Source organism: Lingula anatina, chromosome 5 (assembly GCF_051362555.1).
Source record: "Lingula anatina isolate TDL-2025a chromosome 5, LinAna3.0, whole genome shotgun sequence".
In the NCBI taxonomy this organism is placed as follows: Eukaryota; Metazoa; Brachiopoda; class Lingulata; order Lingulida; family Lingulidae; genus Lingula; species Lingula anatina.
This window is the reverse complement of record NC_141771.1, coordinates 4,258,040-4,285,732: the sequence shown is the minus strand read 5'-3', so window position 1 is coordinate 4,285,732 and position 27,693 is coordinate 4,258,040. Positions and strand designations below refer to the sequence as shown.

At 39.1% G+C, this 27,693-nt stretch overlaps 3 protein-coding genes across 3 annotated transcripts; all 3 read right to left on the bottom strand.

The window, feature by feature from the left end:
* LOC106152791 (uncharacterized) lies at positions 1-7,934 on the bottom strand. The gene is made up of 4 exons (XM_087013218.1): positions 7,641-7,934; positions 6,965-7,121; positions 6,336-6,734; positions 1-534 (listed from the first exon to the last, which is right to left on the bottom strand). The coding sequence occupies exons 1-4, from the start codon at positions 7,839-7,841 to the stop codon at positions 131-133; spliced, it is 1,161 nt and encodes a 386-aa protein (XP_086869344.1). The 5' UTR covers positions 7,842-7,934; the 3' UTR covers positions 1-130.
* Positions 7,935-13,997: 6,063 nt separating this feature from the next.
* Positions 13,998-16,358, bottom strand: LOC147761504 (sarcoplasmic calcium-binding protein-like). Its single transcript, XM_087014005.1, has 3 exons — positions 16,068-16,358; positions 15,144-15,300; positions 13,998-14,746 (listed from the first exon to the last, which is right to left on the bottom strand). Exons 1-3 carry the CDS (start codon positions 16,266-16,268, stop codon positions 14,331-14,333), a joined length of 774 nt encoding a protein of 257 aa, XP_086870131.1. The 5' UTR covers positions 16,269-16,358; the 3' UTR covers positions 13,998-14,330.
* Positions 16,359-24,612: 8,254 nt separating this feature from the next.
* On the bottom strand, positions 24,613-27,247 carry LOC106152792 (sarcoplasmic calcium-binding protein-like). Its single transcript, XM_013526523.3, has 3 exons — positions 26,387-27,247; positions 25,698-25,854; positions 24,613-25,465 (listed from the first exon to the last, which is right to left on the bottom strand). The coding sequence occupies exons 1-3, from the start codon at positions 26,585-26,587 to the stop codon at positions 25,059-25,061; spliced, it is 765 nt and encodes a 254-aa protein (XP_013381977.2). The 5' UTR covers positions 26,588-27,247; the 3' UTR covers positions 24,613-25,058.
* Positions 27,248-27,693: the final 446 nt, after the last annotated feature.

The window sequence follows — 27,693 nt, the reverse complement described above, 5'->3', positions numbered from 1 at the left end:
CTAAATTACCATCAAAACGTTTTGTTGCTTCTTCCAACAAACGGCGGAAGATTTTGCGCTAGATTGTAAATCTTTCATATTACACATGTACCGATATTAATTCACCTTCATCGAATTTAAAATGAGTCCTTCAATCAACTAAAGGACCGAAAAACCCATTATATTTGTTATTTGGATCCTCGGTGAAAAGAAACTCCGCATACGCATGCGCGTACTCATCAATGGATATGAAACCGTCCTTGTTGGTGTCCATTTCGTCAAATATCTTCTTCGATTCTTCAACAGGGACGTTCATGCTGTAGTAATAAGCGGCGTGTTCTTCCTTTGTTACAAGACCACCACCATCAATGTCCATGACCTTGAAACCCACGGACACAAACATTGGGAAGAACTCTTTCCGGTAGGTACTTTGATTGGCGACCGAAGGATCAAATCCCACACATTCCTCCTCTGTTACTTGAGAAGCATCTTTGGAACCTGACAGAAACTCCCATAGTTCAAGGCGCTGTTTCAGTATATTTGCTGCTTGTTCGTCTAAAAAGGAGGGAAAGTTTTCTCAAAATAATTCAAATAAAATGTTTGTTTTTGCAAAAATGTTTCAAAATAAAGCTTTTATGAAAAAGACATCTATACGGTCTTTGAGAGAAAAACAATGAGACGGAGGTAGAATGGAGCCATGGAAGATTATGAACATAATTACTGCACGGAATTCTTTTGAGAACCTAGATTAATCAAATTCAGATAATATTAAAATGTACCATTGAGTTTCAGATGCTTTATGGTACGCCTGGCGCTGGTCTCGAAGTCCTCCTTTGTAATGATGCCGTCGTTGTTCGAATCGAGGCGATAAAATATTGTTCGTATCTTTCTTCTCCAGTGATCAGATGCAGTAACCGGGGGGGTAATCGGTCGCCATCTAGATTGTTAACGACAAAGAACGTGCATTATTGTCCGTAAAACACACAAGAGGCGAAAAGTTGTTTTTTTTTTTTTTTATTCCATCTTGATCAAAGGAGTAGGTGTACTATGTCTTTTCACCATCTGCGTAATAAAAATTAATTGTCTGGGTTATTTTGCATTCGAGGGCTCAGAAGCCATTGCGTGGTTCACAAAGATTGCGGGCCCAAACGCACGTATAGTAAACGTACAGTAATTTACACCCCCAACCTACACCACTTCACGCTCTGCATAAAAAATATACCTTAATTCAATTATCTTCTCTCAAATGGGCAAATGTTTGGACAACCAACCCTGACTTTAAAATATGATATAAGTGATCACCCTACTGGGTAGCTACATGTACAATGCTGCGTGTACAGGGTACGTGTAGAAGTTAGGTAGATAAGATAGACGGCAAATACATACGGGATCAAGGGATTAAATTGTTTTACCAGTGTTTTATACTGGAGATGACTGCGCTGTGAATTACGCCATCATTACTGACTACTTAATTTTTACTTACTTTCTTAAAGCGTACTGGTTAGTCGGTTCGTGCTAATCCCCATCTTGATTGCACAAATAATAATATTATTATAATAATAATTCTTAATAATCCCGAACAATATTTGAAAAACTTAGACATTTTGGCAATAGTAAAACTGGATAAATAGCGAATCCTTCGGCTAAACTCAACTCGATTCAAGCTAAATCTCCGCACGTATGATAAAAGGGTGTTCGACTACAAAGGACGTCCTACCTGTATATTCACACAAATAAAGGTATTGCATTATAAAATGAACGCGACTTGACTCACAATATCAAACTTGCATTGGCTATGAAAGAGATTTGTCTTGGTCTTAAGACAGGATGATAAAAATATAATTGTTGTTTACAAAGAGACTAAATAACACTAGTGAAAAACAACATTTCGGTCCACCATCTATCTGGACCTTGTCTGGGACGAGGATTGTATATTCGCGCAGGAATCCGACACCCAGGAAACAGGACGCTATCGTAGCTATGTGGTTGCCATAGCTCCCTTCTAAATTTCTAAAACCCCTTCCTAAGTATAAGGACAAAAGATTTTAAATAAACAACAATTTATACAGTTGTATATTTCATAAATTCTAAAACACATTTAACGATTGTGTGTTGCTATAATTTTTATGAAATGAATGATTAAATAGATTCTGTATCTATCAGACCTACCCACATACTTTAAAAACGGCTAGTGTGGTCCCATCTAGCGGTGAATTCAGGATCATTCGGTGCCGAGTCTGGTAGCTGGGTAGGCCTGCCTATAATTGTGAGAGAGATGGTTTCCTATGTAACCAAAATGGAATCGTAACAGCTGTGTAATTCTTGTTGGTCATTAATAAAATTTTTGGCCTTAATCACCTCAGTAATGTTCGTCAAAAAATGCATCATCTATTTTGATCACGAATTGGTAGGTTGATGTTGCCATAACCACGCAAAACTAGCTTCTCTAGTTACAGGAACCTTTTGGACGTTAATTGTAGAGACACGAGCGTGTGTCGTGAGCACGCTTTTTATATTCCTGGCGTGGGGTGACGCACGTGCAACACACTCCTGTGCCGTATTTTCGACTTTGTTCGTTAGCTGTGAAGACGTGCACCGTACTCAACATGCAAAGGACACTTGCTCCTTCAGTGCTTACGACGGGTTTCTTGGACCACGCACCTCTCACTTGGGAACTCCTAGCGAACTATTGCGAGGGGCGCTAGTTAAGCCACGGTCACAACCGGACGCACGAATTTCAAGATCGTACCCTGTACGTCCCCTGCGATTTTTGGGTGTTGCAGAGGCCGTGGAGGTCGTAGAGGTAGAGGAAATTCTGCCTTGCGAGTCGCAAGGGCCACATGAGATGTTATTTCAAGCAGGGACATTAATTGCAAGGAGCGATGGCCGTGAAAAATTGTACTCATTTCTTGAGTTTGTCTTGCTTCCTGTGTACGTGGCACACACTCACCACTTACGAAGGGAATGCAACGCATGGCGAAAGTAGTGCCCTTTTACGTCAGTTTTGCTTCACACTTGCCTCACACGTTTGTGGTGACGTACTGACGGCGCAAGTCAGTTTTGCTTCCTGTTCTCCTCTTCCTTCTTCTTCCTCCTCCCTTTTTTCTACTATGTAAGCTTCTTTCTCTTGCCTTTTGGAGGCATATTAGAAACTAAATTGAGCAAAAATTTGAAAATTGTTGTACACGTTACACAGTCGACGTTCATTGTAAAGACACGAGCGTGTGTCGTGAGCACGCCTTTTATACACCAGGCGTGGGGGTGACGCACGTGCGACGCATTCCAGGTGTGCTCTCGACTTTGTTCGTTAGTTGTGAGGGCGTGCGCCTTACTCAACACGCAAAGTGCACTTGCTCCTTCAATGCTTGCGACGTGCGTCTTGCACAACGTGTGTCTCTCTTGCTAACTCCGTGCGAGGGGAGCAAATTACGCTTACGGCCTAGCTGTTCGCAGGCTATTCGTAGAATCTTTTGGACATGTCCAACATCCTCCGTACGGGCTGTCTGCGAACTCGAAATTGCTTAAGAAGGACTTGCGTGGGACGTGAGATTCTGCGCAAAATGTGGACGCAAACAGCCCGTAAGAGCCCGTACGACCCGGTTGTGACCGAGGCTGAACTTTTGCGGCCTTGCCGTTCGCAGAGTATTCGTATAATCTTTTGGACATGTCCAGTATCCTCCGTACGTGCTTACGGTCTGTCTGTTAACTCCTAATTTCGCAAGAAACAGTTGCTTGAATGGAAAGCGCACCAGCTAAAGCCTCGGTCACAGCCTGCTGTACGGGCTCTGTACGGGCTGCTGTACGGGCTATTTGCGTCCAAATTTGCCGCAGCATCCCAGGTCCCACGCAAGTCCTTACGGAATTTCGAGTTCGCAGACACGAACGTACGGAGATTGGACATGTCCAAACGATTCTACGAATAATCTGCGAGTAGCGAGGCCGCAAGCGTGACCTGCCCATCTCGAAAGGAGTTCGCAAGTAAGACGTGCTTTGTCCAAGACGCAAGTCACAAACAATGAAAGAGCAAGTGCCTTTTGCGTGTTGAGTACAGCGCACGCCCTCACAGCTAACGAACAAAGTCGAAAGCACACCGGGAATGCGTCGCACGTGCATTACCTCCACGCGTGGAATATAAAGGGCTTGCTCATGGCGCACGCTCGTGTTTCGACAATGAACGTCGGTTGTGTACAATGATTTTCAGGAATCTCAAAGTTTACTCAATTTAGCTTTTAAAATGCTTACAAAAGGCAAGGGAAAAAAATCACACAACAGAAAAGTAAGGATATGGAAGAAGAAAGAAGGGGAGAACAGGAGGCAAAATTGACGTACGCCGCCACTACGTCAACACAAACGTGTGATGCGAATGTGAAGCAAAAGTGACCCAAAAGTAAACTATTTTCGTAGTGTGTTGCATTCTCTTCGTAGGTGGTGAGTGCGTGCCACGTATGCAGGCCGCAAAACAAACTTACTGAATGAGTACAATTTCCAAGGCCATCGTGCCCAGCAAATAGAATCCCTTTTAAACGGAACCTTACGTTGTCCCTGCCACTCGCAAGGAAGACTTGCACTTTTCTTTTGAAACCTTTCGTTTACCTCTACATACTCTACGACCTCCGCTGCACCCACAATTCTTAGGGGACGTATGATCCTAAAATTCGTGCGTCCGGTTGTGACTGAGGCTTTATACACATTTGAAGTGTTTTAATATGGGACCCCAGACTTCAATTCCTAGGACTGTTATTCCTGACACAACAGCAAATGAATAAAGGGATGTGCAGTGCACAAAGGTGCAAGAAAGAGGGTACAGAAGAGTTGAGGGCCACTGAGCCCTCCAATTAAGAGGTAAAGAAGTTCCAGTTAGATGGACGATTAAGGGTGCTTTCCCAGAGATTTAGATCGATCTAAAGATTAAGTTTTATATCGACCTTACTCCCTGGGGGTTCACGCTAAATTGCAGTCAGCCGAGCGGGCACTATAGTTAATTCCCCCCTTACAGATTTTAGTAGGCGGGACAGACTCTTAAGCCGGCCAAGCTGACAGTAATCTAGCGAGACTCCCCACAGGGATAGATCGATCTAAAAATCTATGAAAATGGGGTGTGAGATAGGACTTGTTAAGGTTACAGGCATTGTTTACCTCAGTTTGCAAGACGAGGAGGGGGGGTAAGAACAAGTGCCTATACAATTGATACAGAGGGTTTGTACATACAGGTGACTTTAATAAGCAGAGGATTTTATTTTATATTCATTGAAAAATACACTAAATCTATATAAAATATCATGGTTGGCCAAAAAATTATATGCACAGTGCATCCGTGCGTATGCCTAGTTACGCCCATGTGCACTGTTTTAAAGAACAGGGCTGACTATGTCAAGAAGTGTAAGCTATCCCGTGGGAAGAGAAAAAAAAAAGCGTTCAAACCAACGGAAATCGTCCAGGTTAGCATAAAAGGATCCAGGCACTGTGTTGCGTCGTTTAAAATAGGTAACACACGTGCATCGGCGCAAGGCGAGGTAAACGTTTCAATAACAAGGGCAGGCTTTCATCTCCGTCATTATCGTTTTAGAAAGCAATATAATAGTAGCACATAAAGCGTGCTGTACTGGTACTGTTGCGCAACATTAGATTGTAATGGATCTACTTTAGTGTAGAACACAACCGAATATACAAGAACATGGATGACATTTTTGCCGCACCACGCTGATTTACCAGTATTTTTGTCCGACTCTCCCCTCAAATCCTGGAAACTCCCGCTTGATATAGTTCTTATCAAGCTGCGAGACTTTGGGTTATCTCTGAAGATTCACAGTTATTGAAAATGGGTGCCAAAAACGGGTGGCAGAATTTAAACGGATGTCAAATGTCATAACACTAAAGCTGAATGGGAATCTGGACCCAAGCAAACACGGATCTCACGGTACCACCTGCGCGTTACTGACTCCTAAAAATTATAAATCACATTCGAACCCATTTTAATCATGTTTGATTAGGTCTTTATACTACAAGTTCATATATTATATTATATTATATTATATTATATTATATTATATTATATTATATTATATTATATTATATTATATTATATTATACCTGTACTCCTATAATCTGGGTTTGGAGTCCATAGTTTCATACTTGTGGAAAAAACACGTATACAATGAAAAGTAAATCCATTACAGGTGGTGTTTTAGTTCACATTCATACTTGAAAAAGAATTGGACTAAAATTGTCAACAGATTATGTTGTAGTTTCCAATAAATGGCAAAAGATTATGCGCTAGATTGTATATCTTTTATATTACACATGTATTATGTCACCTTCATTAAATTTAAATTGTGTTCTTCAATCAACTAACGAACCGTAAAAGCAATTGTATTTGTTATTTGGATCCTCGGTGAAAACAAACTCCGCGTACGCATGCGCGTACGCATCAATGGATATGAAACCGTCCTTGTTAGTGTCCATTACGTCAAATATCTTCTTCGATTCTTCAACAGGGACGTTCATGCTGTAGAAATAAGCAGCGTGTTCATCCTTTGTTACAAGACCATCACCATCAATGTCCATGACCTTGAAACCCATGGATACCACCATTGGGAAGAACTCCTTCCGGTAGGAACTTTGATTGACGACCGAAGAATTAACCCCCACAAATTCCTTTTCTGTTATTTTTGTTATTTGAGAAACATCCTTGGAACCTCTGGCCAGAGACTCCCATACTTCGAGGCGTAGTTTAAGTACATTTGCTGCTTGTTCAGCTAAAAAAAAGGGGGGGGGGGGGTTCTCAAAATAAAACTAATAAAAATGTTTGATATTGCTTAAATGTTTCAATATAAAGCTTTAATGAAAAGGACATCTATGCGGTCTTTGAAAGAAAAACAGTGAGAGGGAGGCAGAACGGAGTCATGGGAGATTATGAAAATAATTACTGCACGAAATTCTTTTGAGAACCTAGATTAATCAAATTCAGAAGCAATTCAAAATATACCATTGAGTTTCAGAAGCTCTATGGTGCGCCTGGCGCTGGCCTCGAAGTCCTCCTTTGTAATGATGCCGTCGTTGTTTGAATCGAAGCGATTAAATACTGTTCGTACCTTTCGTCTCCAGTGATCAGATGCAGTAACCGGGGGGTAATCGGTCGGCATCTAAATTGTTGGCAACAAAGAACATGTGAATTATTGTCCGTAAAATACACAAGAGAAAAAAGTTTTTTTTTATTCATTTTGTTAAAAGCGAGTACTATGTCCTTTCACTATCTGCGTCATAAAAATTAATTGTCTGTGTTATTTTGCATCCGATGACTCAGAAGCCATTGCACAAAGATGGCGGACCCAAATGCACGTACTGTAAACGTACAGTAATTTACACCCCCAACCTACACCACTCGTCACCCTGCATAAAAATATACCTATATATCAAATAATCATCTCTCAAATAGGCAAATGTTTGGATAACCAACCCTGACTTTGCAATATGCCCTAAGCGATCACCCTGCTGGGTAGTTGCAATACTGCGTGTGAAGGGTACGGGTAGAAGTTAAGAGATATGATAGATGGCAAATACATACGGGATCAAGGGATTAAATTGTTTTACCAGTGTTTTATATTGGAGATGACCGTGCTGTGAATTTCGCTATCATTACTGACTACTTAATTTTTACTTACTTTCTTAAAGCTGATCGGTTGGTCAGTCACTTGGTCGGTCAGTTTTCGAATTGGTTGCTTACATGGTGTATATTCCAGCACTAACCCACGCTGCAAACCTTTTTTAAATAATATCTGGTTAGATGACGCGATCCGTGCCAATCCCCATCTTGACTGCACAATTCTTAATAATCCCCAACTATTTTGGAAAAGCTTAGACATTTTGGCAAAAGTAAAACTGGATAAATAACGAATCCTTCGGCTAAACTCAACTCGATTCGAGCAAAATCTCCGCACGTATGTCAATAGACTACAAAGAACGTCCTACCTGTATATTCACACAAATGATGACATTACATCATAAAATGAACGTGACCTGACTCAGAATATCAAACTTACATTGGCAATGAAAGAGACTTTTCGTGGTCTCCAGATAGGATGATAAAATATAATTTTATTTATTTATTTATTTATTTTTATTTATTATTATTATTATTTTTTTTTTTTACAAAGAAACTAAATAACACCAGTGAAACACAACATTTCGGTCCACCATCTATCTGTACCTTGTCTGGGACGAGGATTGTACATTCGCGCAGAATTCCCACGCCCAGGACACAGGATGCTATCGTACCTAGGTGGTGGCCTTATAGGGGTAGCTCCCTTCTAAATTCCTAAAACCCCTGCTTATGTATAAAAGGATCGAGGCACTGTGTTGCGTCGTTTAAAATAGGTAACACACGTGCATCGGAGCAAGGCGAGGTAAACGTTTCAATAACAACGGGAGCCTTTTATTCCCCGTCATTATCGTTTCAGAAAGCAATACAATAGTAGCACATAAAGCGTGGTGTACTGGTACTGTTGCGCAACATAAAATTGTAATGGATCTACTAGCGTAGAACACAACCGAAAATACTAGCACATGGATGACATTTTTTGCCGCACCATGCTGTTTTACCAGTATTTCTGTCCCACTCTCCCCTCAAATCCTGGGAACTCACGGTTGATTTGGCTCTTATCAAGCAGCGAGACTTTGGGTTATCTCTGAAGATTCACAGTCTTTGAAAATGGTTGGCAAAATGGGTGGCAGAATTAAGATGGATCTCAAATGTCATAACACTAAAACTGAATGGGAATCTGGACCTAAGCCCAAACACGAATCCCAGGGTACCATCTGCTCGTTAATGACTCCTAAAAAATTCAATCAATCCCATTTTAATCATGCTTTATCATGTCTTTATACTACAATTGCATATATTATATTATATTATATTATATTATATTATATTATATTATATTATATTATATTTTGAATGCATACAATTGTATTTCCATAATCTGGGTTTGGAGTCTGTTAGCATCATACTTGTGAAAAATCACGTGTGCTATTGAAAATAAATCCATTACAGATGTTATTTTAGGTCACATTCATATATGTCAAAGAATAGGACTATAAATTACCATCAAAAAGTTTTGTTGCGTTTTCCAACAAACGGCGGAAGATTTTGTGCTAGATTGTAAATCTTTCATATTACACATGTACCGATATTAAGTCACCTTCATCGAATTTAAAATGAGTCCTTCAATCAACTAAAGAACCAAAAAACCCATTATATTTGTTATTTGGATCCTCGGTGAAAAGAAACTCAGCATACGCATGCGCGTACTCATCAATGGATATGAAACCGTCCTTGTTAGTGTCCATTACGTCAAATATCTTCTTTGATTCTTCAACAGGGACGTTCATGCTGTAGTAATAAGCAGCGTGTTCTTCCTTTGTTACAAGACCATCACCATCAATGTCCATGACCTTGAAACCCACGGACACAAACAATGGGAAGAATTCTTTCCGGTAGGTACTTTGATTGGTGACCGAAGGATCAAATCCCACACATTACTCCTCTGTTACTTGAGAAGCATCTTTGGAACCTGACAGAAACTCCCATAGTTCCAGGCGCTGTTTCAGTATATTTGCTGCTTGTTCGTCTAAAAAGGAGGACAAGTTTACTCAAAATAATTCAAATAAAATGTTTGTTATTGCAAAAATGTTTCAAAATAAAGCTTTTATGAAAAAGACATCTATGCGGTCTTAGAGAGAAAAAACAGGGAGACGGAGGCAGAATGGATCTATGGAAGATTATGAACATAATTACTGCACGAAATTCTTTTGAGAACCTAGATAATTCAAATTCAGATGGAATTCAAAATATACCATTGAGTTTCAGATGCTTTATGGTACGCCTGGCGCTGGTCTCGAAGTCCTCCTTTGTAATGATGCCGTCGTTGTTCGAATCGAGGCGATAAAATATTGTTCGTATTGTTATACGACAAGTCTCCAGTGATCAGATGCAGTAACCGGGGGGTAATCGGTCGCCATCTAGATTGTAAGCGACAAAGAACTTGTGCATTATTGTCAGTAAAACACACAAGAGGCAAAAAGTTTTTTTTATTCCATCTTGATCAAAGGAGTAGGTGTACTATGTCTTTTCACCATCTGCGTCATAAAAATTAATTGTCTGGGTTATTTTGCATTTGAGGACTCAGAAGCCATTGCGTAGTTCACAAAGATTGCGGGCCCAAACGCATGTATGTAGTAAACGTTCAGTAATTTACACCCCCAACCTACACCACTTGACGCTCTGCATAAAAAATATACCTTAATATTCAATAATCTTCTCTCAAATAGGCAAATGTTTGGATAACCAACCCTGACTTTACAATATGCCCTAAGCGATCACCCTACTGGGTAGTTACAATACTGCGTGTACAGGGTACGTGTAGAAGTTAGGTAGATAGGATAGATGGCAAATGCATACGGGATCAAGGGATTAAATTGTTTTACCAGTGTTTTATATTGGAGATGAACGCGCTGTGAATTTCGCCATCATTACTGACTACTTAATTTCTACTTACTTTCTTAAAGCGGATTGGTTGGTCGGTCACTTGGCCGGTCAGTTCTCGAACTGGTTGCTTACAGGGGGTATATTCCAGCACTAACCCACGCTGCAAACCTTTCTTCAATAATATCTGTTTAGATGACACGGTTCGTGCCAATCCCCATTTTGACTGCACAATTCTTAATAATCCCCAACTATTTTGGAAAAGCTTAGACATTTTGGCAAAAGTAAAACTGGATAAATAACGAATCCTTCGGCTAAACTCAACTCGATTCGAGCAAAATCTCCGCACGTATGTCAATAGACTACAAAGAACGTCCTACCTGTATATTCACACAAATGATGGCATTACATCATAAAATGAACGTGACCTGACTCACAATATCAAACTTACATTGGCAATGAAAGAGACTTTTCGTGGTCACCAGATAGGATGATAAAATATATATATATATATATATATATATATATATATATATATATATATATATATATATATATATATATATTTTTTTTTTTTTTTTTTTTTTTTTTTTTTTTTTTTTACAAAGAAACTAAATAACACCAGTGAAACAACATTTCGGTCCACGATCTATCTGGACCTTGTCTGGGACGAGGATTGTACATTCGCTCAGAATTCCCACGCCCATGACACAGGATGATCGTACCTAGGTGGTGGCCATAGCTCCCTTCTAAATTCCTAAAACCCCTTCCTAAGTATAAGGACAAAAGATTTGATATAAACAACAATTTATACAGTTGTATATTTCATAAATTCAGAAACACATTTAACGATTGTGTGTTGCTATGATTTTTTATGAAATGAAGATTAAATATATTCTGTATCTATCAGGTCTACCCAACTACCAGACTCGGCACCGAATGATCCCCAATTCACCTGTAGATCGGACCACACCCGTTTTCAAGGTGTGCGTCAGTACACATTTCACAGTAGCATACCCCGGAACAAATTTTGAGATGAGATGCACTACTTTCCAATCCCACTGAGAATCATCACCACCACATCGCGTACTAGGCAAGAGCAGTGTCGCGTCTGATACCTCGAAGCGCGTACTGACGCACACCTTGAAAACGGGTATTGTGGTCCGATCTACCGGTGAATTCAGGATCATTCGGTGCCGAGTCTGGTAGTTGGCTAGGCCTGCCTATAATTGTGAGAGCCATGGTTTCCTATGTAACCAAAGTGGAATCGTATCAGCAGTGTTGTGCTTGTTGGTCACTGATAAATATTTTGACCTCGCAGTCAAAACTGAATGCAGGCTCTCGTGGTTCCGGGCAAATTACATTTTGCATAAAACCCGGTATAGTTTAGAATTAGTGATCGATTTGACAACAGCTTATTGCTCGTCATTATTATAAAGTCTGCGTCGTCAATTATTACTTAAGTAACTGGGAGGCACTATTTCAAGATTGAATATTAGTTTTAGATTTCGAAGACCAGGCTCTTACTAGCAAATAGCAAATATCGGAATTAGATAAAACGTTGGTTGACTGAAAAAAATATAAGCTAAGAATGTTCAAAACTCATAACAATGTCAACCCTTACCTTTTAAGTAATTAGCTAGAACTAATTACTCTCTTTTGTTTCTTTTCATTTTTTGGTACATAATCTGTAGAAATATTACAAGTGAAATAAAAAAAGGATAGTAAAGAAAAATGCATTGAATTCATATTAGTATCTAACACGAATTATCTTAGTAGAGAACACGAGGAAACATACATAAAATGTTATGTAAAAGGCGGGTCTAGATATTCCCACCATCTTTTCTAAATTTTGTGCATCTATCTGGGTGTATTCCCCAGCACACAACGCTCAGATATAATCACGCATTGTGAGCGTAGAGTAACTGTCACGTACATGTATATCCACATTATTACCACAAAGCAGGGCATTTATACCCTAGGTTCTAGATTCCGGTATTGCCAGCTCGATCTTGATTTCATATATAACTTATAGTAGCAATACCAGACTCTAGCGAACAGTGGCAACTCGGGGGCGTTCTTCTTCAAAATTCTGCCAGGGGCGCTTCCATATTTGGAAGTCACACGTCACAGCTGTGTCCGCCTGGATCCATATTTGGAAGTCATAAGTCTCGTACGTCACAGGTTTGGCCGCCTGGAGCTGCCTTTCCCGCCTTGCGCTGAAGTCTCGTGCAGGCGAGACAAGAAGCAATTAAAGTGCCTGACGCGGAGTTAGAAGTTTGAAATGAAAATATCTTGCAGTCGAAGGTCAGTGCCACAATACAAGCAACATTCTGCTGTAAAAACTTATTTTCGTGTAGCCATTGCGCAGCCCTTATAGTGGTATCGGGCATACAGTGTAGCTGTCAAATTTGGCACACGGCAAGTACATGTATTGTGCACGTGTATATCTCGGGACTAAATGTTCTTTGATAAACAAAATATACAAAAACATTGGATATATCTTTTCTTTCTGAAGAATATTATTTATTTTTTCACTTTACATCTTAAATACAGCAAATAAAATTAAATAAAACAGAATTAAATTTGTTTTACGTTTTATTTTGGTCTGATGACATTCAACTGCATTTTCACTGCGGAGCAGTTCTATTTGATTGATGGGAAACTTTCATGGCCGCTGGTCTTCAGAGTTAGTAAAAGCGACTCCACCACAAGGTATATTTAGCAAGCTAGCTTTTACGTTGCTCTGACACTCAGGGTAGGCATTTACGAAACTGTCAAAATATAACACTTGTATGATATCCAAAAAGTTTAGGTGTATACTTGTTGGAAATGCAAAGATCATGCATATTTAACTTGTTTCTTTGTTAAACCTTTGGTCGCGGGATCACTGAGTAAGCTTGATAAATAAAAGAGCGCTGTCAGCCGCCTCACTTCACTTTGTATTATGCAGGTAGTCGACGTTCTTTGTCCTTCGGTAGACCGTTGAGCAAAAACATTCCACTTGTATTTTATCTAACTGAAGCTTGAATGTTTTTTGGAAAGATCCAAAGTGAATGAATAAAAGACAATAAAAGAAAAAGGTTTTGAATTCTGATCAGATTACAGACGTTATACCAATCATTTAATATATATCTCAAACGTTCAGGCCACTCAGTGAGCACATGATAATTAACATTTACTGCAAGCAATTTAAAAAGAATTAACAAAACACATTTAAACCGACCGAATGACTTCCTGGTCAGAGTATCGGCCACTGGAGGACATGGCAGCCCTTTATAAATGATACATTGTGTCTCCCTGCTGGACGCTCATCATTAAGGCGTTGAAGCAGGGGCGTACCAATAGTACTTGCCTCAGGTATTGGCATATCTTGGCTGAGCTGTATCCTCCCTAGCACGCTAGGTGATAACGACTACACGTATGCATATTCAGTAATAATCACGTTCAAAACAGATTTTAAGCACCTTTTAAGGTTAAAACAGCTTCTACATATAAACGTGTGAAAACATCAAAACAATACAAAATGCTGATATTTGATCTAATTTTATTTTCGTAATTGATTACAAGAAACCAAACCAACCGCACTTATGATAAAAGTAAAATCTCTTTATCGATACCTTCATATACGAATGTATACATAACTGTTCATATTTACATAGCCAAGTGTAAGTATTAAGGTATAATGCGATGGCCACATATATCAAGCTGCTATCTTGTATTAAACCTCATGTATTTAACCCCAACTTATCTACAAGCATTAGTTTATAGTGTTCTATGATGGCGACAGTTTCTTCAAAAGCTCACTCTTTGTACGCAAACATGAAAAAAATGCCATACAAACATTGCAATTGGTTACGGAAGAAGCTAGTTACATTTTGACAAGGGGGCCAAAAAACATATTGTATTTATTGTTTGGGTCTTCCGTTAGCCAAAACTCCATATACCCTTCTGCAAATTCATCCATGGATATAAACCCATCCTTATTGCTATCCATCACGTTGAAGACTCTCTTCGAATCATCATCTGGGGCGCGTAAAGTGTAGAAAAAAGCAGCATGCTCTTCCTTAGATATACGACCATCGCCATCAATATCCATGGTATTGAATTCCACGGCTATGATGCTGGGAAGTAACTCACGTCGATAGCTTATTTCGTTCACGATCGACAAAGTTTCTTTCAAGTATTCGTCCCACGTCATCTTGACAGAAGTGTCATTCCTAACACTTTGCACATAACGTTCCCAGATGGCCAGGCGTTGCTTAAGTATGAGGTCAGCTTGCTTTTCTAAAACAGTTAAAGATACATGTTAAGCTAAATTTGTGTCTAATTTTTACAAATTCGAATCGAACTTTAAGAATTAATTACAATGTTTATACACTTCCTCATTTCTAGCCGTATTCTTACACCATTCTAATCGAGTAAGTTTAACTTATGATTAAGCTGATGCATGAACACGTATACACATGCACACACACACACACACACACACACACACACGTTTGAAGATATATGTCAAGTTAAATCGATGTTTTATTTTTACAAAAAGGAATCAAAGTTTAAGAGTTTCAATGAATATACCCTTCCTCATTTTTAACAGTATTCTTTTAGCATTATAAATCGATAAAGTAAAATTTATGATGATGGTCATATATGTATATTCCATGTCATATTAGCCAATTACCATCAAGGCTCAAATACTGGACAGTCCGGTTAGCGGTTGCCACCCAGTCTTCTCTTGTAATACAGCCGTCAGAATTTGAATCTAAGCAGTTGAAACATGTGCGCACTTTCCGTCTCCAGTGGCTGGAACCAGTGACCGGTGGGTAATCAATGGGCATCTGAAATGTTTACTAAAACCTGTAAATTGGCCTTTCGACCCCCCCCCCTCCTTCTTAGTAAGATTAGTTTAAACCTTCCAAAATAGTGTGGGATTTTGCAATAATAAAGCCAACGGTGTTCAGGGCTATCTTTGCATTTTGGTTTTTTTTTATTATTTTGAATTTTGATAAACTAACTTCCATCTTGAATGAAGGAACCCACATTCCTCGTGACCTCCATCTGTAATCGGTCGGCATCTAGATTGTTGGCAACAAAGAACATGTGCATTATTGTCCGTAAAATACACAAGAAGCAAAAAGTTTTTTTTTATTCCATCTTGTTCAAAACGAGTATTATGTCCTTTCACTATCTGCGTCATAAAATTAATTATCTGGGTTATTTTGCATTTGAGGACTCAGAAGCCATTGCGTGGTTCACAAAGATTGCGGGCCCAAACGCACGTATGTAGTAAACGTACAGTAATTTACACCCCAAACCTACACCACTTGACGTTCTGCATAAAAATATACCTTAATATTCAATAATCTTCTCTCAAATAGGCAAATGTTTGGACAACCAACCCTGACTTTACAATATGCCCTAAGCGATCACCCTACTGGGTAGTTACAATACTGCGTCTACAGGGTACGTGTAGAAGTTAGGTAGATAGGATAGATGGCAAATGCATACGGGATCAAGGGATTAAATTGTTTTACCAGTGTTTTATATTGGAGATGAACGCGCTGTGAATTTCGCCATCATTACTGACTACTTAATTTCTACTTACTTTCTTAAAGCGGATTGGTTGGTCGGTCACTTGGCCGGTCAGTTCTCGAACTGGTTGCTTACAGGGTGTATATTCCAGCATTAACCCACGCTGCAAACCTTTCTTCAATAATATCTGTTTAGATGACACGGTTCGTGACAATCCCCATTTTGACTGCACAATTCTTAATAATCCCCAACTATTTTGGAAAAGCTTAGACATTTTGGCAAAAGTAAAACTGGATAAATAACGAATCCTTCGGCTAAACTCAACTCGATTCGAGCAAAATCTCCGCACGTATGTCAATAGACTACAAAGAACGTCCTACCTGTATATTCATACAAATGATGGCATTACATCATAAAATGAACGTGACCTGACTCACAATATCAAACTTACATTGGCAATGAAAGAGACTTTTCGTGGTCACCAGATAGGATGATAAAATATATATATATATATATATATATTTTTTTTTTACAAAGAAACTAAATAACACCAGTGAAACACAACATTTCGGTCCACGATCTATCTGGACCTTGTCTGGGATGAGGATTGTACATTCGCTCAGAATTTCCACGCCCAGGACACAGGATGCTATCGTACCTAGGTGGAGGCCATAGCTCCCTTCTAAATTCCTAAAACCCCTTCTTATGTATAAGGACAAAAGATTTAGTATAAAAAAAACATTTATACAGTTGAATATTTCATAAATTCAGAAATACATTTAACGATTGTGTGTTGCTATGATTTTTTTTATGAAACGAATGAATAAACACTATAGATTCTGGCTATAATTGTTAGAGACATGGGTTCCTATGCAACCAAAATTGAATCGTATCATCTGTGTTGTGCTTGTTGGTCATTGATAATTTTTTGCCTTGATCACCTCAATAATATTCGTCAAATAATGCATATCGCGTACTAGGCAAGAGCGGTGTCGAGTCTGATACTGTGTAATGCGTACTGACTCACACCTTGAAAACGGGTAGTGTGGTCTGATCTACCGGTGAATTCAGGATCATTCGGTGCCGAGTCTGGTAGTTGGGTAGGCCTTTCCTTAGCCTTGCTTATCAAGACTGTTCGTACATTCATACAGTTCCGGGGCAACTCCACAGTCAACATGTGAAATGACAAATACTACTCACACCTAAAACTGCCAATTTGTAAACAGCTTAGGTTCTCGTCGTGCTCTATATAACGTCACAGGTGAAGTCAAATGTAAACTCGGTGTGAAACAATATTAAAATAACAGCATCTGAAATAATCTAACTAGGATTGTTCCGGGCAGGCTTATCAAAAAAAGTGACGTGATTTGAATTAATTCAGTAGCTTTCCCATTATAGCATCACGACATACCACCTGTAGACTGCGGTCAGCAAAAAATAAAGGTATCTTCACGGCGGAATTAATTGCCAAATAAATTTCTCTCAAAATTAGCATCAAATTGTAAATGTAGTGTTTGTTATGGTTCACTCTGCTAATGGGGTTGCTAAAACAAAAACCTTCCTATTGTGCCCTTTACCGTCATAGGTGAAGCCAAACCAAACTTCAGCATAAAACAAAGTCATAGGTAAACAATGCAGCAAAGCCGTCAATGTACAGACAAAAATCATAAAATTAAGATGCAGAAAGTAGATCATTTTGTCAATTTTGATACAATAAATAATGCTTATAAGAGCACAGTCAATCAACACTAAAATTTAATCATGCACAATTGTACTGATTTATGACGAGGTGACTCAAGTACTAATACATCACTGAGTCGTTTTTCCAGGCCCCGGTTTCACAAAAAAAAAAAAAAAAAGAAACATGGCTAAGAATATAATTACCAACGTTGTATGGGTACATTCCCCTATCAGGAACAGTGTTGCAGCACTCTCGTAGAAATCCCATTCAACTAATTGGCTATTTTTTTTTCCTTGTGAGACTGGGGCCAAGTCCACTGATGAGCGCTTGTAAAGGTGGACGGCATTCAATAGATGGGCACTATATTTTTAAATTGTCTGTGCACTTAACTGTGCACTGTAAAGCTGCCCACAACATGTCACTTTACCACTATGACAGGTTGGTTATTTTCTGACCCGGGTACTAGTCATACATAAAGATAACACATAATCAATCCAATTTTAATGTACCAAATGAAAGACCGAACATTTCCGATCGCGAAAACTGTTATTATTTTTTTTCTTTAACCAACTTTTAAATTGTCTGTGCACTTAACTCTGCACTGTAAAGATAAAGATAACACTTAATCAATCCAATTTTAATGTACTAAATTAAAGAACGAACGTTTCCGATTTTTTCTTTAACCAACTTTTAGAGGTCTGTGTTTTATTACGAACTCAATTTCATCTGAATATAAACCCTTTATGTGTATATCTTATTGTATAATTTTATTCAGACACATTTATCTCAAGGTTACAATGTTACTAATACCCTAATTATCTAAAAACCTATTTATTTAAAAGATTTTGGCCCACTTAGGTCAGGCTAACCCTTACCATTATAACTAAATAGAGCTCGGGACTTTCTGTTACACGGATCCTTAATTTCGTTACACCGGTGAAGTAGTTTTGGTAATGGAATTGTAATACACAAGTTCGTTCCCCATTACCTTGTACAGGCAGCATTGTCCCATAAAATATATCAACCCCAATACTCCGTCTAACCCTAACCTTGCTGACTATGTCAAGAAGTGTAAGCTCTCCTGTGGGAGAAGGGGAAGCATTCAAACCAAAGAAAATCGTCCAGGTAAGCATAAAAGGATCCAGGCACTGTGTTGCGTCGTTTAAAATAAGTAACACACGTGCATCGGCGCAAGGCGAGGTAAACGTTTCAATAACAATAGAAGCCTTTTATTCCCCGTCATTATCGTTTCAGAAAGCAAATACAATAGTAGCACACAAAGCGTGGTATACTGGTACTGTTGTGCAACATAAAATTGCAATGGCTCTACTAGCGTGGAAAACAACCGGAAACACTAGCACATGGATGACATTTTTGCCAAACCATGCTGTTTTACCAGTATTTCTGTCTGACTCTCCACCCAAGTCCTGGGAACTTCCGGTTGATTTGAGCTGCAAGACTTTGGGTTATCTCTGAAGATTCCCAATCTTTGAAAATGGGTAGCAAAAATAGGTTGCAGAATTAAAATGGATGTCAAATATCATAACACTAAAATTGAATGGGAATCCGGACCCAAGCAATCACGGATCTCTGGGTACCACCTGCGCATTTCTGACACCTTAAATTATAAATCACATCAGAACCCATTTTAATCCTGCTTTATCATGTCTTTATACTAAGTGCATATATTATATTATATTATATTATATTATATTATATTATATTATATTATATTATAACAAACTTGTATTTCTATAATCTGGGTTTGGAGTCCATTAGTTTCATATGTGGAAAAATCACGTATACAATGAAAATAAATCCATTACAGGTGGTGCTTTAGTTCAAATTTATGTTTGTAAAAGAATTGAACTAAAATTATCACCAAAAAGTTATGTTGCGTCTTTCAACAAACGGCGGGAAATAATGCGCTAGATTGTATATCTTTTATATTACACATGTATTACAACTGTATGTCACCTTCATCAACTTTAAAGTGCGCTCTTCAATCAACTAACGGACCGTAAAACCCATTGTATTTGTTATTTGGATCCTCGGTGAAAACAAACTCCGCATACGCATGCGCGTACTCATCAATGGATATGAAACCATATTTGTTGGCGTCCATCACGTCAAATATCTTCTTCGATTCTTCAACAGAGACGTTCATGCTGTAGAAGTAAGCAGCGTGTTCTTCCTTTGTTACAAGACCATCACCATCAATGTCCATGACCTTGAAACCCACGGATACCACCATTGGGAAGAACTCTTTCCGGTAGGTACTATGATTGACGACTGAAAGAACAAATCCCACACATTCCTCCTCTGTTATTTGAGAAGCATCTTTGGAACCTCTGGACATAAACTCCCATCCGTCAAGGCGCTGTTTAAGTATATTTGCTGCTTGTTCGTCTAAAAAAGGGGTAATGTTTTCTCAAAATAATTAAAAAAATGTTTGATATTGCAAAAAATGTTTCAAAATAAAGCTTTAACGAAAAGGACATCTATGCTGTCTTTGAGAGAAAAACAATGAGACGGAGGCAGAATGGAAGGTTGTGATCATAATTACTGAAAAAAATTTGAGAGCCTAGATTAATCAAATTCAGATGCAATTCAAAATATACCATTGAGTTTCAGATGCTCTATGGTGCGCCTGGCGCTTGTCTCGAAGTCTTCCTTTGTAATGATGCCGTCGTCGTTCGAATCGAAGCAATTAAATATTGTTCGTATCTTTCGTCTCCAGTGATCAGATGCAGTAACCGGGGGGTAATCGGTCGGCATCTAGATTGTTGGTGACAAAGAACATGTGCATTATTGTCTGTGAAATACACAAGAGGCAAAAAGTTGTTTTTTATTCCATCTTGTTCAAAACGAGTACTATGTCCTTTCACTATCTGCGTCATAAAAATTACATGTCTGGGTTATTTTGCATTTGAGGACTCAGAAGCCATTGCGCAGTTCACAAAGATTGCGGGCCCAAACGCACGTATGTAGTTAATGTTCAGTAATTTACACCCCCAACCTACACCACTCGACGCTCTGCATAAAAAATATACCTTAATATCCAATAATCTTCTCTCAAATAGGCAAATGTTGGGACAACCAAATCTGACTTTACAATATGCCCTAAGCAGTCACCCTACCGGGTAGCTACAATACTGCGTGTACAGGGAACGTGTAGAAGTTACAGACCCGAAGCCAGACATTCCAAAAGGACGGTTCTTTTTCTGAAAAAGTGGACCTTTTTTCAATAAAAACTTCATGAACCTAGATCAAATTTTACCCAGAGGGGACCTTTTCCCACCAAAAGGGGCGGTTCTTTTAAACCCCCCCAATCCCCCCCTCCCCCGGCTACGGGCCTCAGTTAGGTAGATAGGATAGATGGCAAATACATACCCCTGTACGGGATAAAGGGATTAAATTGTTTTACCAGTATTTTATACTGGAGATGACCGTGCTGTAAATCTCGCCATCATTACTGACTGCTTAATTTTTACTTACTTTCTTAAACCGTACTGGTTGGACGGTCACTTGGCCGGTCAGTTCTCGAACTGATTGCTTACATGGTGTATATTCCAGCACTAACCCACTCTGTAAACCTTTCGTCAATAATATCTGGTTAGATGACACGGTTCGTGCCAATCCCCATCTTGATTGCACAATTCTTAATAATCCCCAACTATTTTGGAAAAACTTAGACATTTTGGCAATAGTAAAACTGGATAAATAACGAATCCTTCGGCTAAACTCAACTCGATTCAAGCAATATCTCAGCACGTATGTTAAAAGGCTGTTCGACTACAAAGGACGTCCTGCCTGTATATTCACACAAATGAAGGTATTGCATTATAAAATGAACGTGACTTGACTCACAATATCAAACTTACATTGGCTATGAATGAGATTTTTGACGTCTCCAGATAGGATGATAAAATATATTTGTTTTTTTGCAAAGAGACTAAATAACACCAGTGAAACACAACATTTCGGTCCACCATCTATCTGGACCTTGTCTGGGGCGAGGGTTGTATATTCGCGCAGGAATCCGACGCCCAGGAAACATAGCACTATCGTAGCTACATGTAGGTGGTGGTCATAGCTCCATTCGAAATTTCTAAAACCCCTCCCTACGTATAAGGACAAGGATTTGATATAAACAACAATTTATACAGTTGTATATTTCATAAATTCAAAAACACATTTAACGATTGTGTGTTGCTATATTTTTTTATGAAATGGATGATTAAATAGATTCTGTATCTATCATGTCTACCCAACTACCAGACTCGGCACCGATTGATCCCGAATTCACCGGTAGATCGGATCACAATTAATGCCCGTTTTCAAGGTGTGCGTCAGTATGCACTTCAAGGTATCATACCGCGGAACAAGTTTTGAGATGAGATGCACTAATTACTAACCCCGCTGATAATCACCACCATCACATCGCGTACTAAACAAGAGCGGTGTCACGTCTGATACTTCGAAGCGCGTACTGATACTCGTCGCCAACTGTATGCAACACACACATCTTGTAACGGTATTATGCATGCAGTGGATGAATCATGTTTTAACCGTTGCTTTTCCCACGGCGGTGTGACGTGACAGAAATCCCCCCATAACAATGAGCCCGCTTCCTATTCATTTGTACAGGTGGTCCTCGCCCTAGATTTTGACCCACTAAGGTCAGACCAGCGAATTATATCGTATTCCAAGATGTTCATTAAAATAGGCATCAGGTCAACTTTTATAAAGGCTTCCTTTGATGAGGTGTTTCTTGGTAAAGGAAGTCCTAACGAAATGGTATTCAAAGACCACACTTTAGCCTCTCCTTTGATGAAGAATTACTTTGACAAAAGTCATTCTTTATGTAAGGGACACTGACATAAAGGAGCTCCTCATTGGCTAGAATAGGCCTTTGTGACACCTTCCTCTTATAAACGCCTCAGTAAGGTTGTATAATTGGGGTCAACTGCTTAACTTCAGTCATGCAACAGCTCAAGTGGACATTATCACTGCATGTGGATGTTTTGATCTAAGCCAAATTTAGTTAATAAAGCAAGTATGCCAAGAGGAGAAAAGAATGGTTTGGAGGATGAGAAAACCAAAGTCGTAGACCCTTTTCTGATATCGAAAAGCAGCTACTGATGCAACTAGTTAACAGAGAAAAGCCTATCCTCGATCAAATGTATTACTTCCGCCAAGGCGGTTGTTTTCACCCCTGTTTGCTTGTCTGTCTGTCTGTCTGTCCGTCTGTCTTAATTGTCTGTCTGTCTGTTTGTTTGTTTGTCATCAACATAACTCAAAAAGTTACGGGCCGATTTTTATAAAATTATCAGGGTAGGTCAGAAATGGGTTGTATTAGACGTGATTAGTTTTTGGTGGTGATCAAGATCAATAATCAATCAATCATCAATAATCAAAATAACTCAAAAAGTTATGGGACGATTGTGATGAAATTTTCCGGAACTGTCACAAGTGGACCAAGGAACAGATGATTGGTTTTTGGTGGTGATCCGGATCAATAATCAATCAATAATCAAAAATCAAAAAACCAAATCATTATAGAAAGAAAATTGGGTGGAGACTTTGCTGTCTTGGCGGAGTGCTTTTCGGAGTGCTTTTCTAGCTGAATTTAATGATTTTGAATTTAGGTAGGCATGTTGGTTTACATAGTCCTCCATAGAGCTGATTTTCACAATATAACTGTACACGATGGCTGCTTAAGGAAGACTAAAAGTTACTCCAGACCAACCTTACATTTTAAGACCAACCTTACATTTTACATTTTAAGGAATCCTCAGCCTTTGCTAAGGATGATTGTTAAGTGATCCCTTTCAAGTGAGATAAAGAAAGGTCTTGGAATACAAATTTCGTATAAGGTCGACTTTAAGTCTCCCTTAACGCTAAAGGGATATTCTGAAATACGGGCCCTGGTCAGACTAACCATGGAGGGCGGACCCTCAGTTTCGTTTCACCGGTGAATTAGTAATGGTACTGGTATGGCAGTACACTAGTCTGTTCCCCATTACTTTGTACAGGGTACAGGCAACATTTGTCCCATAAATTATATCAACCCCAATACTCCGTCTAACCCTTACTTGTGCTAATTTTGTAGAACACAGACTTCAGTTCCTAGGACTGCCATTCCTGACACAACAGCAAATGAATTAAGGGATGTGCGCTGTTTCATGGAAGAAGGCTGACCATGGGACCATTTCCACGGATATTTGGATCGATCTATCTCCCTGGGGACTCTCACTTAACTGCTATTAACTAATGGGCTTAAACGTCTGTCACGCCTAGTAAATCTGTTAGGGGGTAATTATCTTTACCCCTAGCTGATTCGGTGGGCGAGACAGACATTTAATCCTCTTGAGCTGATAGCAATTTAGCGTGAACCCTCAGGGAGTTACGTCGATCTAGATGGACCGATCTGAGTATGGGAACCCAGTCTATGTCAAGAAGTGTAAGCTCTCCCGTGGGAGGAGGAAAAGGCGTTCAAACCAAAGGAAATCGTCCAGGTTAGCATAAAAGGATCCAGGCACTGTGTTGCGTCGTTTAAAATAAGTAACACACGTGCATCGGCGCAAGGCGAGGTTAACGTTTCAATAACAAGCTGAGGCTTTTATCTCCGTCATTATCGTTTCTGAAAGCAATACAATACAAGCACACAAAGCGAGGTATACTGGTACTGTTAGATTGTAATGGATCTACTAGTGCAGAACACAACCTAAATTACAAGCACATGGATGACATTTTTTGCCGCACCACGCTGTTTTACCAGTATTTCTGTCCGAATCTCCCCTCTTTAGGTCATCTCTGGAGATTCACAGTCTTTGAAAATAGTTGGCGAAAATGGGTGGCAGAATTTAAATGGATGTCAAATGTCATAAAACTAAAACTGAATGGGAATCTGGACCCAAGCAAACACGAAAGTCTGGGCACCACCTGCTCGTTTCTGAATCCTAAAAATTATAAATCACATTCGAACCCTTTTTAATCATGCTTATCATGTCTTTATACTACAAGTGCATATATTATATTATATTATATTATATTATATTATATTATATTATATTATATTATATTATATTATATTATATTATATTATGAATGCATACACTAGTATTTCCATAATCTGGGTTTGGAGTCTGTAAGCATCATACTTGTGAAAAATCACGTATGGTATACAAATAAATCCATTACAGATGGTATTTTAGGTCACGTTAATTCATATGTGTCAAAGAATAAGACTATATTACCATCAAAAAGTAACGGTGCGTCTTCCAACAAACGGCGGAAGTTTTTGCGCTAGATTGTATATCTTTCACATTACACATGTACCGATATTAAGTCACCTTCATCGAATTTAAAATGAGTCCTTCAATCAACTAAAGGACCGAAAAACCCATTATATTTGTTATTTGGATCATCAGTGAAAAGAAACTCCGCATACGCATGCGCGTACTCATCAATGGATATGAAACCGTCCTTGTTGGCGTCCATCACGTCAAAAATCTTCTTCGATTCTTCAACAGGGACGTTCATGCTGTAGAAATAAGCAGCGTGTTCATCCTTTGTTACAAGACCATCACCATCAATGTCCATGACCTTGAAACCCATGGACACATACATTGGGAAGAACTCTTTCCGGTAGGTACTTTGATTGAGGACCGAAGGATCAAAGCCCACAAATTCCTCCTCTGTTACTTGAGAAGCATCTTTGGAATCTCTGGACACAAACTCCCACATTTCAAGGCGCTGTTTAAGTATATTTGCTGCTTGTTCAGCTAAAAAAGGGGGACAAGTTTTCTCAAACTAATTTAAATAAAAATGTTTGATATTGCAAAAATGTTTCAAAATAAAGCTTTAATGAAAAGGACATCTATGCGGTCTTAAGGAGAAAAACAGTGAGACGGATCCGGGGCAGAAAGGAGTCATGGAATATTATGATCGTATTTACTACACGAAATTCTTTTGAGAGCCCAGATTAATCAAATTCAGATGGAATTCAAAATATACCATTGAGTTTCAGATGTTCTATGGTACGCCTGGCGCTGGCCTCGAAGTCTTCCTTTGTAATGATGCCGTCGTTGTTCGAATCGAAGCAATTAAATACTGTTCGTGTCTTTCGTCTCAAGTGATCAGATGCAGTAACCGGCGGGTAATCGGTCGGCATCTAGCTTGTTGACAACAAAGAACATGTGCATTAATGGCCGTAAAATACACAAGAGACAAAAAGTTGTTTTTTATTCCATCTTGTTCAAAACGAGTACTGTTTTTTCATTATCTGCGTCATAAATATTAATTGTCTGGGTTATTTTGCATCCGAGGACTCAGAAGCCGCCATTGCGTAGTTCACAAAGATTGCAGGCCCAAACGCACAGTAAACGTACAGTAATTTGCACCTCCAACCCACACCGCTAGACGTTCCGCATAAAAATACCTTAATATTCAATAATCTTCTCTCAAATAGGCAAATGTTGGGACAACCAACCTGACTTTACAATTTGGCCTAAGCGATAGCTCAGCTACAGGCTAGTTACAATACTGCGTGTACAGGGTACGTCTAGAAGTTAGGTAGATAGGATAATTTGCAAATACTTGAACATACGGGATAAAGAGATCAGATTGTTTTACCAGTGTTATATTCTGGAGATGACCCCGTTGTGAATTTTGCCATCCTTACTGACTACCTAATTTCTACTTACATTCTTAAAGCGGATCGGTTGGTTGGTCACTTGGCCGGTCAGTTCTCGAGCTGATTGCATACAGGGTGTACATCCTAGCACTAATCCACTCTGCGGACCTTTTTTCAATAATATCTGGTTAGATGGCGTGGTTCGTACCAATCCCCATCTTGACTGCACAATTCTCAATAATCCCCAACTATTTTGGAAAAGCTTAGACATTTTGGCAATAGTAAAACTGGATAAATAACGAATCCTTCAGCTAAACTCAACTCAATTCGAGCAAAATCTCCGCACGAATGTTAAAAGACTACAAAGAACGTCCTACCTGTATATTCACACAAATGAAGGTATTACGCCATAAAATGAACGTGACCTGACTCACAATTTCAAACTTACATTGGCTATGAAAGAGATTTTTCGTGGTCTCCAGATAGGATGATAAAATATAATTGTTCGTCACAAAGAGACTGAATAACACCAGTGAAACACAACATTTCGGTCCACAATCTTTTCTCGCATTTTTTGTCACTGAGCGCCTCTAGATGAATGTGTTAGTTTGAATATAGAAAGGTTTATCATCGAATCTACGGTTATGAGAACAGGACATCCCCTGTCTTGGATATATACATCTTATGGTGGTGAATTTTCAGGGCTAACAAAGGGTAGCTAGGAATCGTGCTGTCTTAAGCCTCGGTCACAACCGGACGCTTGAATTTTAGGATCGTATGTCCCCTGTGAATTTACCAAATATTCAACAGATCAACCTTGAATTGAGTCAATACCGTACTTGGCATGGCGTCATGCATGTCATACTGCCCTTTCATCAAAAAAGCTATCTTCGCGATGGAATTATCATCAAAATTTTTTTTTCAGAAGTAACCTTTACATAATTATACATTTTGTTGTTAGTGCCCCCCCCCCCTTCCTTGGCCTTGCTTATCAAGACTGTACCTACATTCATGTCAGCCGCCTCATGTTCACTTGGTATAATGGTGTTTATTTCGTAAATTTAGGCCACCAGCCTATATTACATTACATTTGTATAATGCGGGATGTCGACGTTCTTTGTTCTTCAGTAGACCGTTGAACAATTTTTTTTTACTTGTGGAAAGAACTCGAGTGAATAGAAATAAAAGAAGAAGAGTACAGGGGTATTGAATCCTGATCAGGATAAAGACGGTATACCACTTATTTCAACATATATGTACATGTATTGCGACAACTCTAACGTTCATGCCCCTCAGTGAAAAACATGGTACATGTAACGTGAACATGGTAACGTAAAGCATGCAGTTCAAATAGAATTAACAAAACGCATTAAAACC

What these genes read in the sequence shown, in the direction of transcription:
- LOC106152791 (XM_087013218.1), bottom strand. Translation starts at nt 7,841, where the DNA reads ATGTCTAAGCTTTTCCAAAATAGTTGGGGATTATTAAGAATTGTGCAG. An exon ending in AACCGATCAGCTTTAAGAAA is followed by an intron (nt 7,122 to 7,640) that starts GTAAGTAAAAAT and finishes CCAACAATTTAG; the next exon opens with ATGCCGACCGATTACCCCCC. An exon ending in AGAGCTTCTGAAACTCAATG is followed by an intron (nt 6,735 to 6,964) that starts GTATATTTTGAA and finishes CCTTTTTTTTAG; the next exon opens with CTGAACAAGCAGCAAATGTA.
- LOC147761504 (XM_087014005.1), bottom strand. Translation starts at nt 16,268, where the DNA reads ATGTCTAAGCTTTTCCAAAATAGTTGGGGATTATTAAGAATTGTGCAG. An exon ending in AACCAATCCGCTTTAAGAAA is followed by an intron (nt 15,301 to 16,067) that starts GTAAGTAGAAAT and finishes TAAACATTTCAG; the next exon opens with ATGCCCATTGATTACCCACC. An exon ending in CCAGTATTTGAGCCTTGATG is followed by an intron (nt 14,747 to 15,143) that starts GTAATTGGCTAA and finishes TAACTGTTTTAG; the next exon opens with AAAAGCAAGCTGACCTCATA.
- LOC106152792 (XM_013526523.3), bottom strand. Translation starts at nt 26,587, where the DNA reads ATGTCTAAGCTTTTCCAAAATAGTTGGGGATTATTGAGAATTGTGCAG. An exon ending in AACCGATCCGCTTTAAGAAT is followed by an intron (nt 25,855 to 26,386) that starts GTAAGTAGAAAT and finishes TCAACAAGCTAG; the next exon opens with ATGCCGACCGATTACCCGCC. An exon ending in AGAACATCTGAAACTCAATG is followed by an intron (nt 25,466 to 25,697) that starts GTATATTTTGAA and finishes CCCCTTTTTTAG; the next exon opens with CTGAACAAGCAGCAAATATA.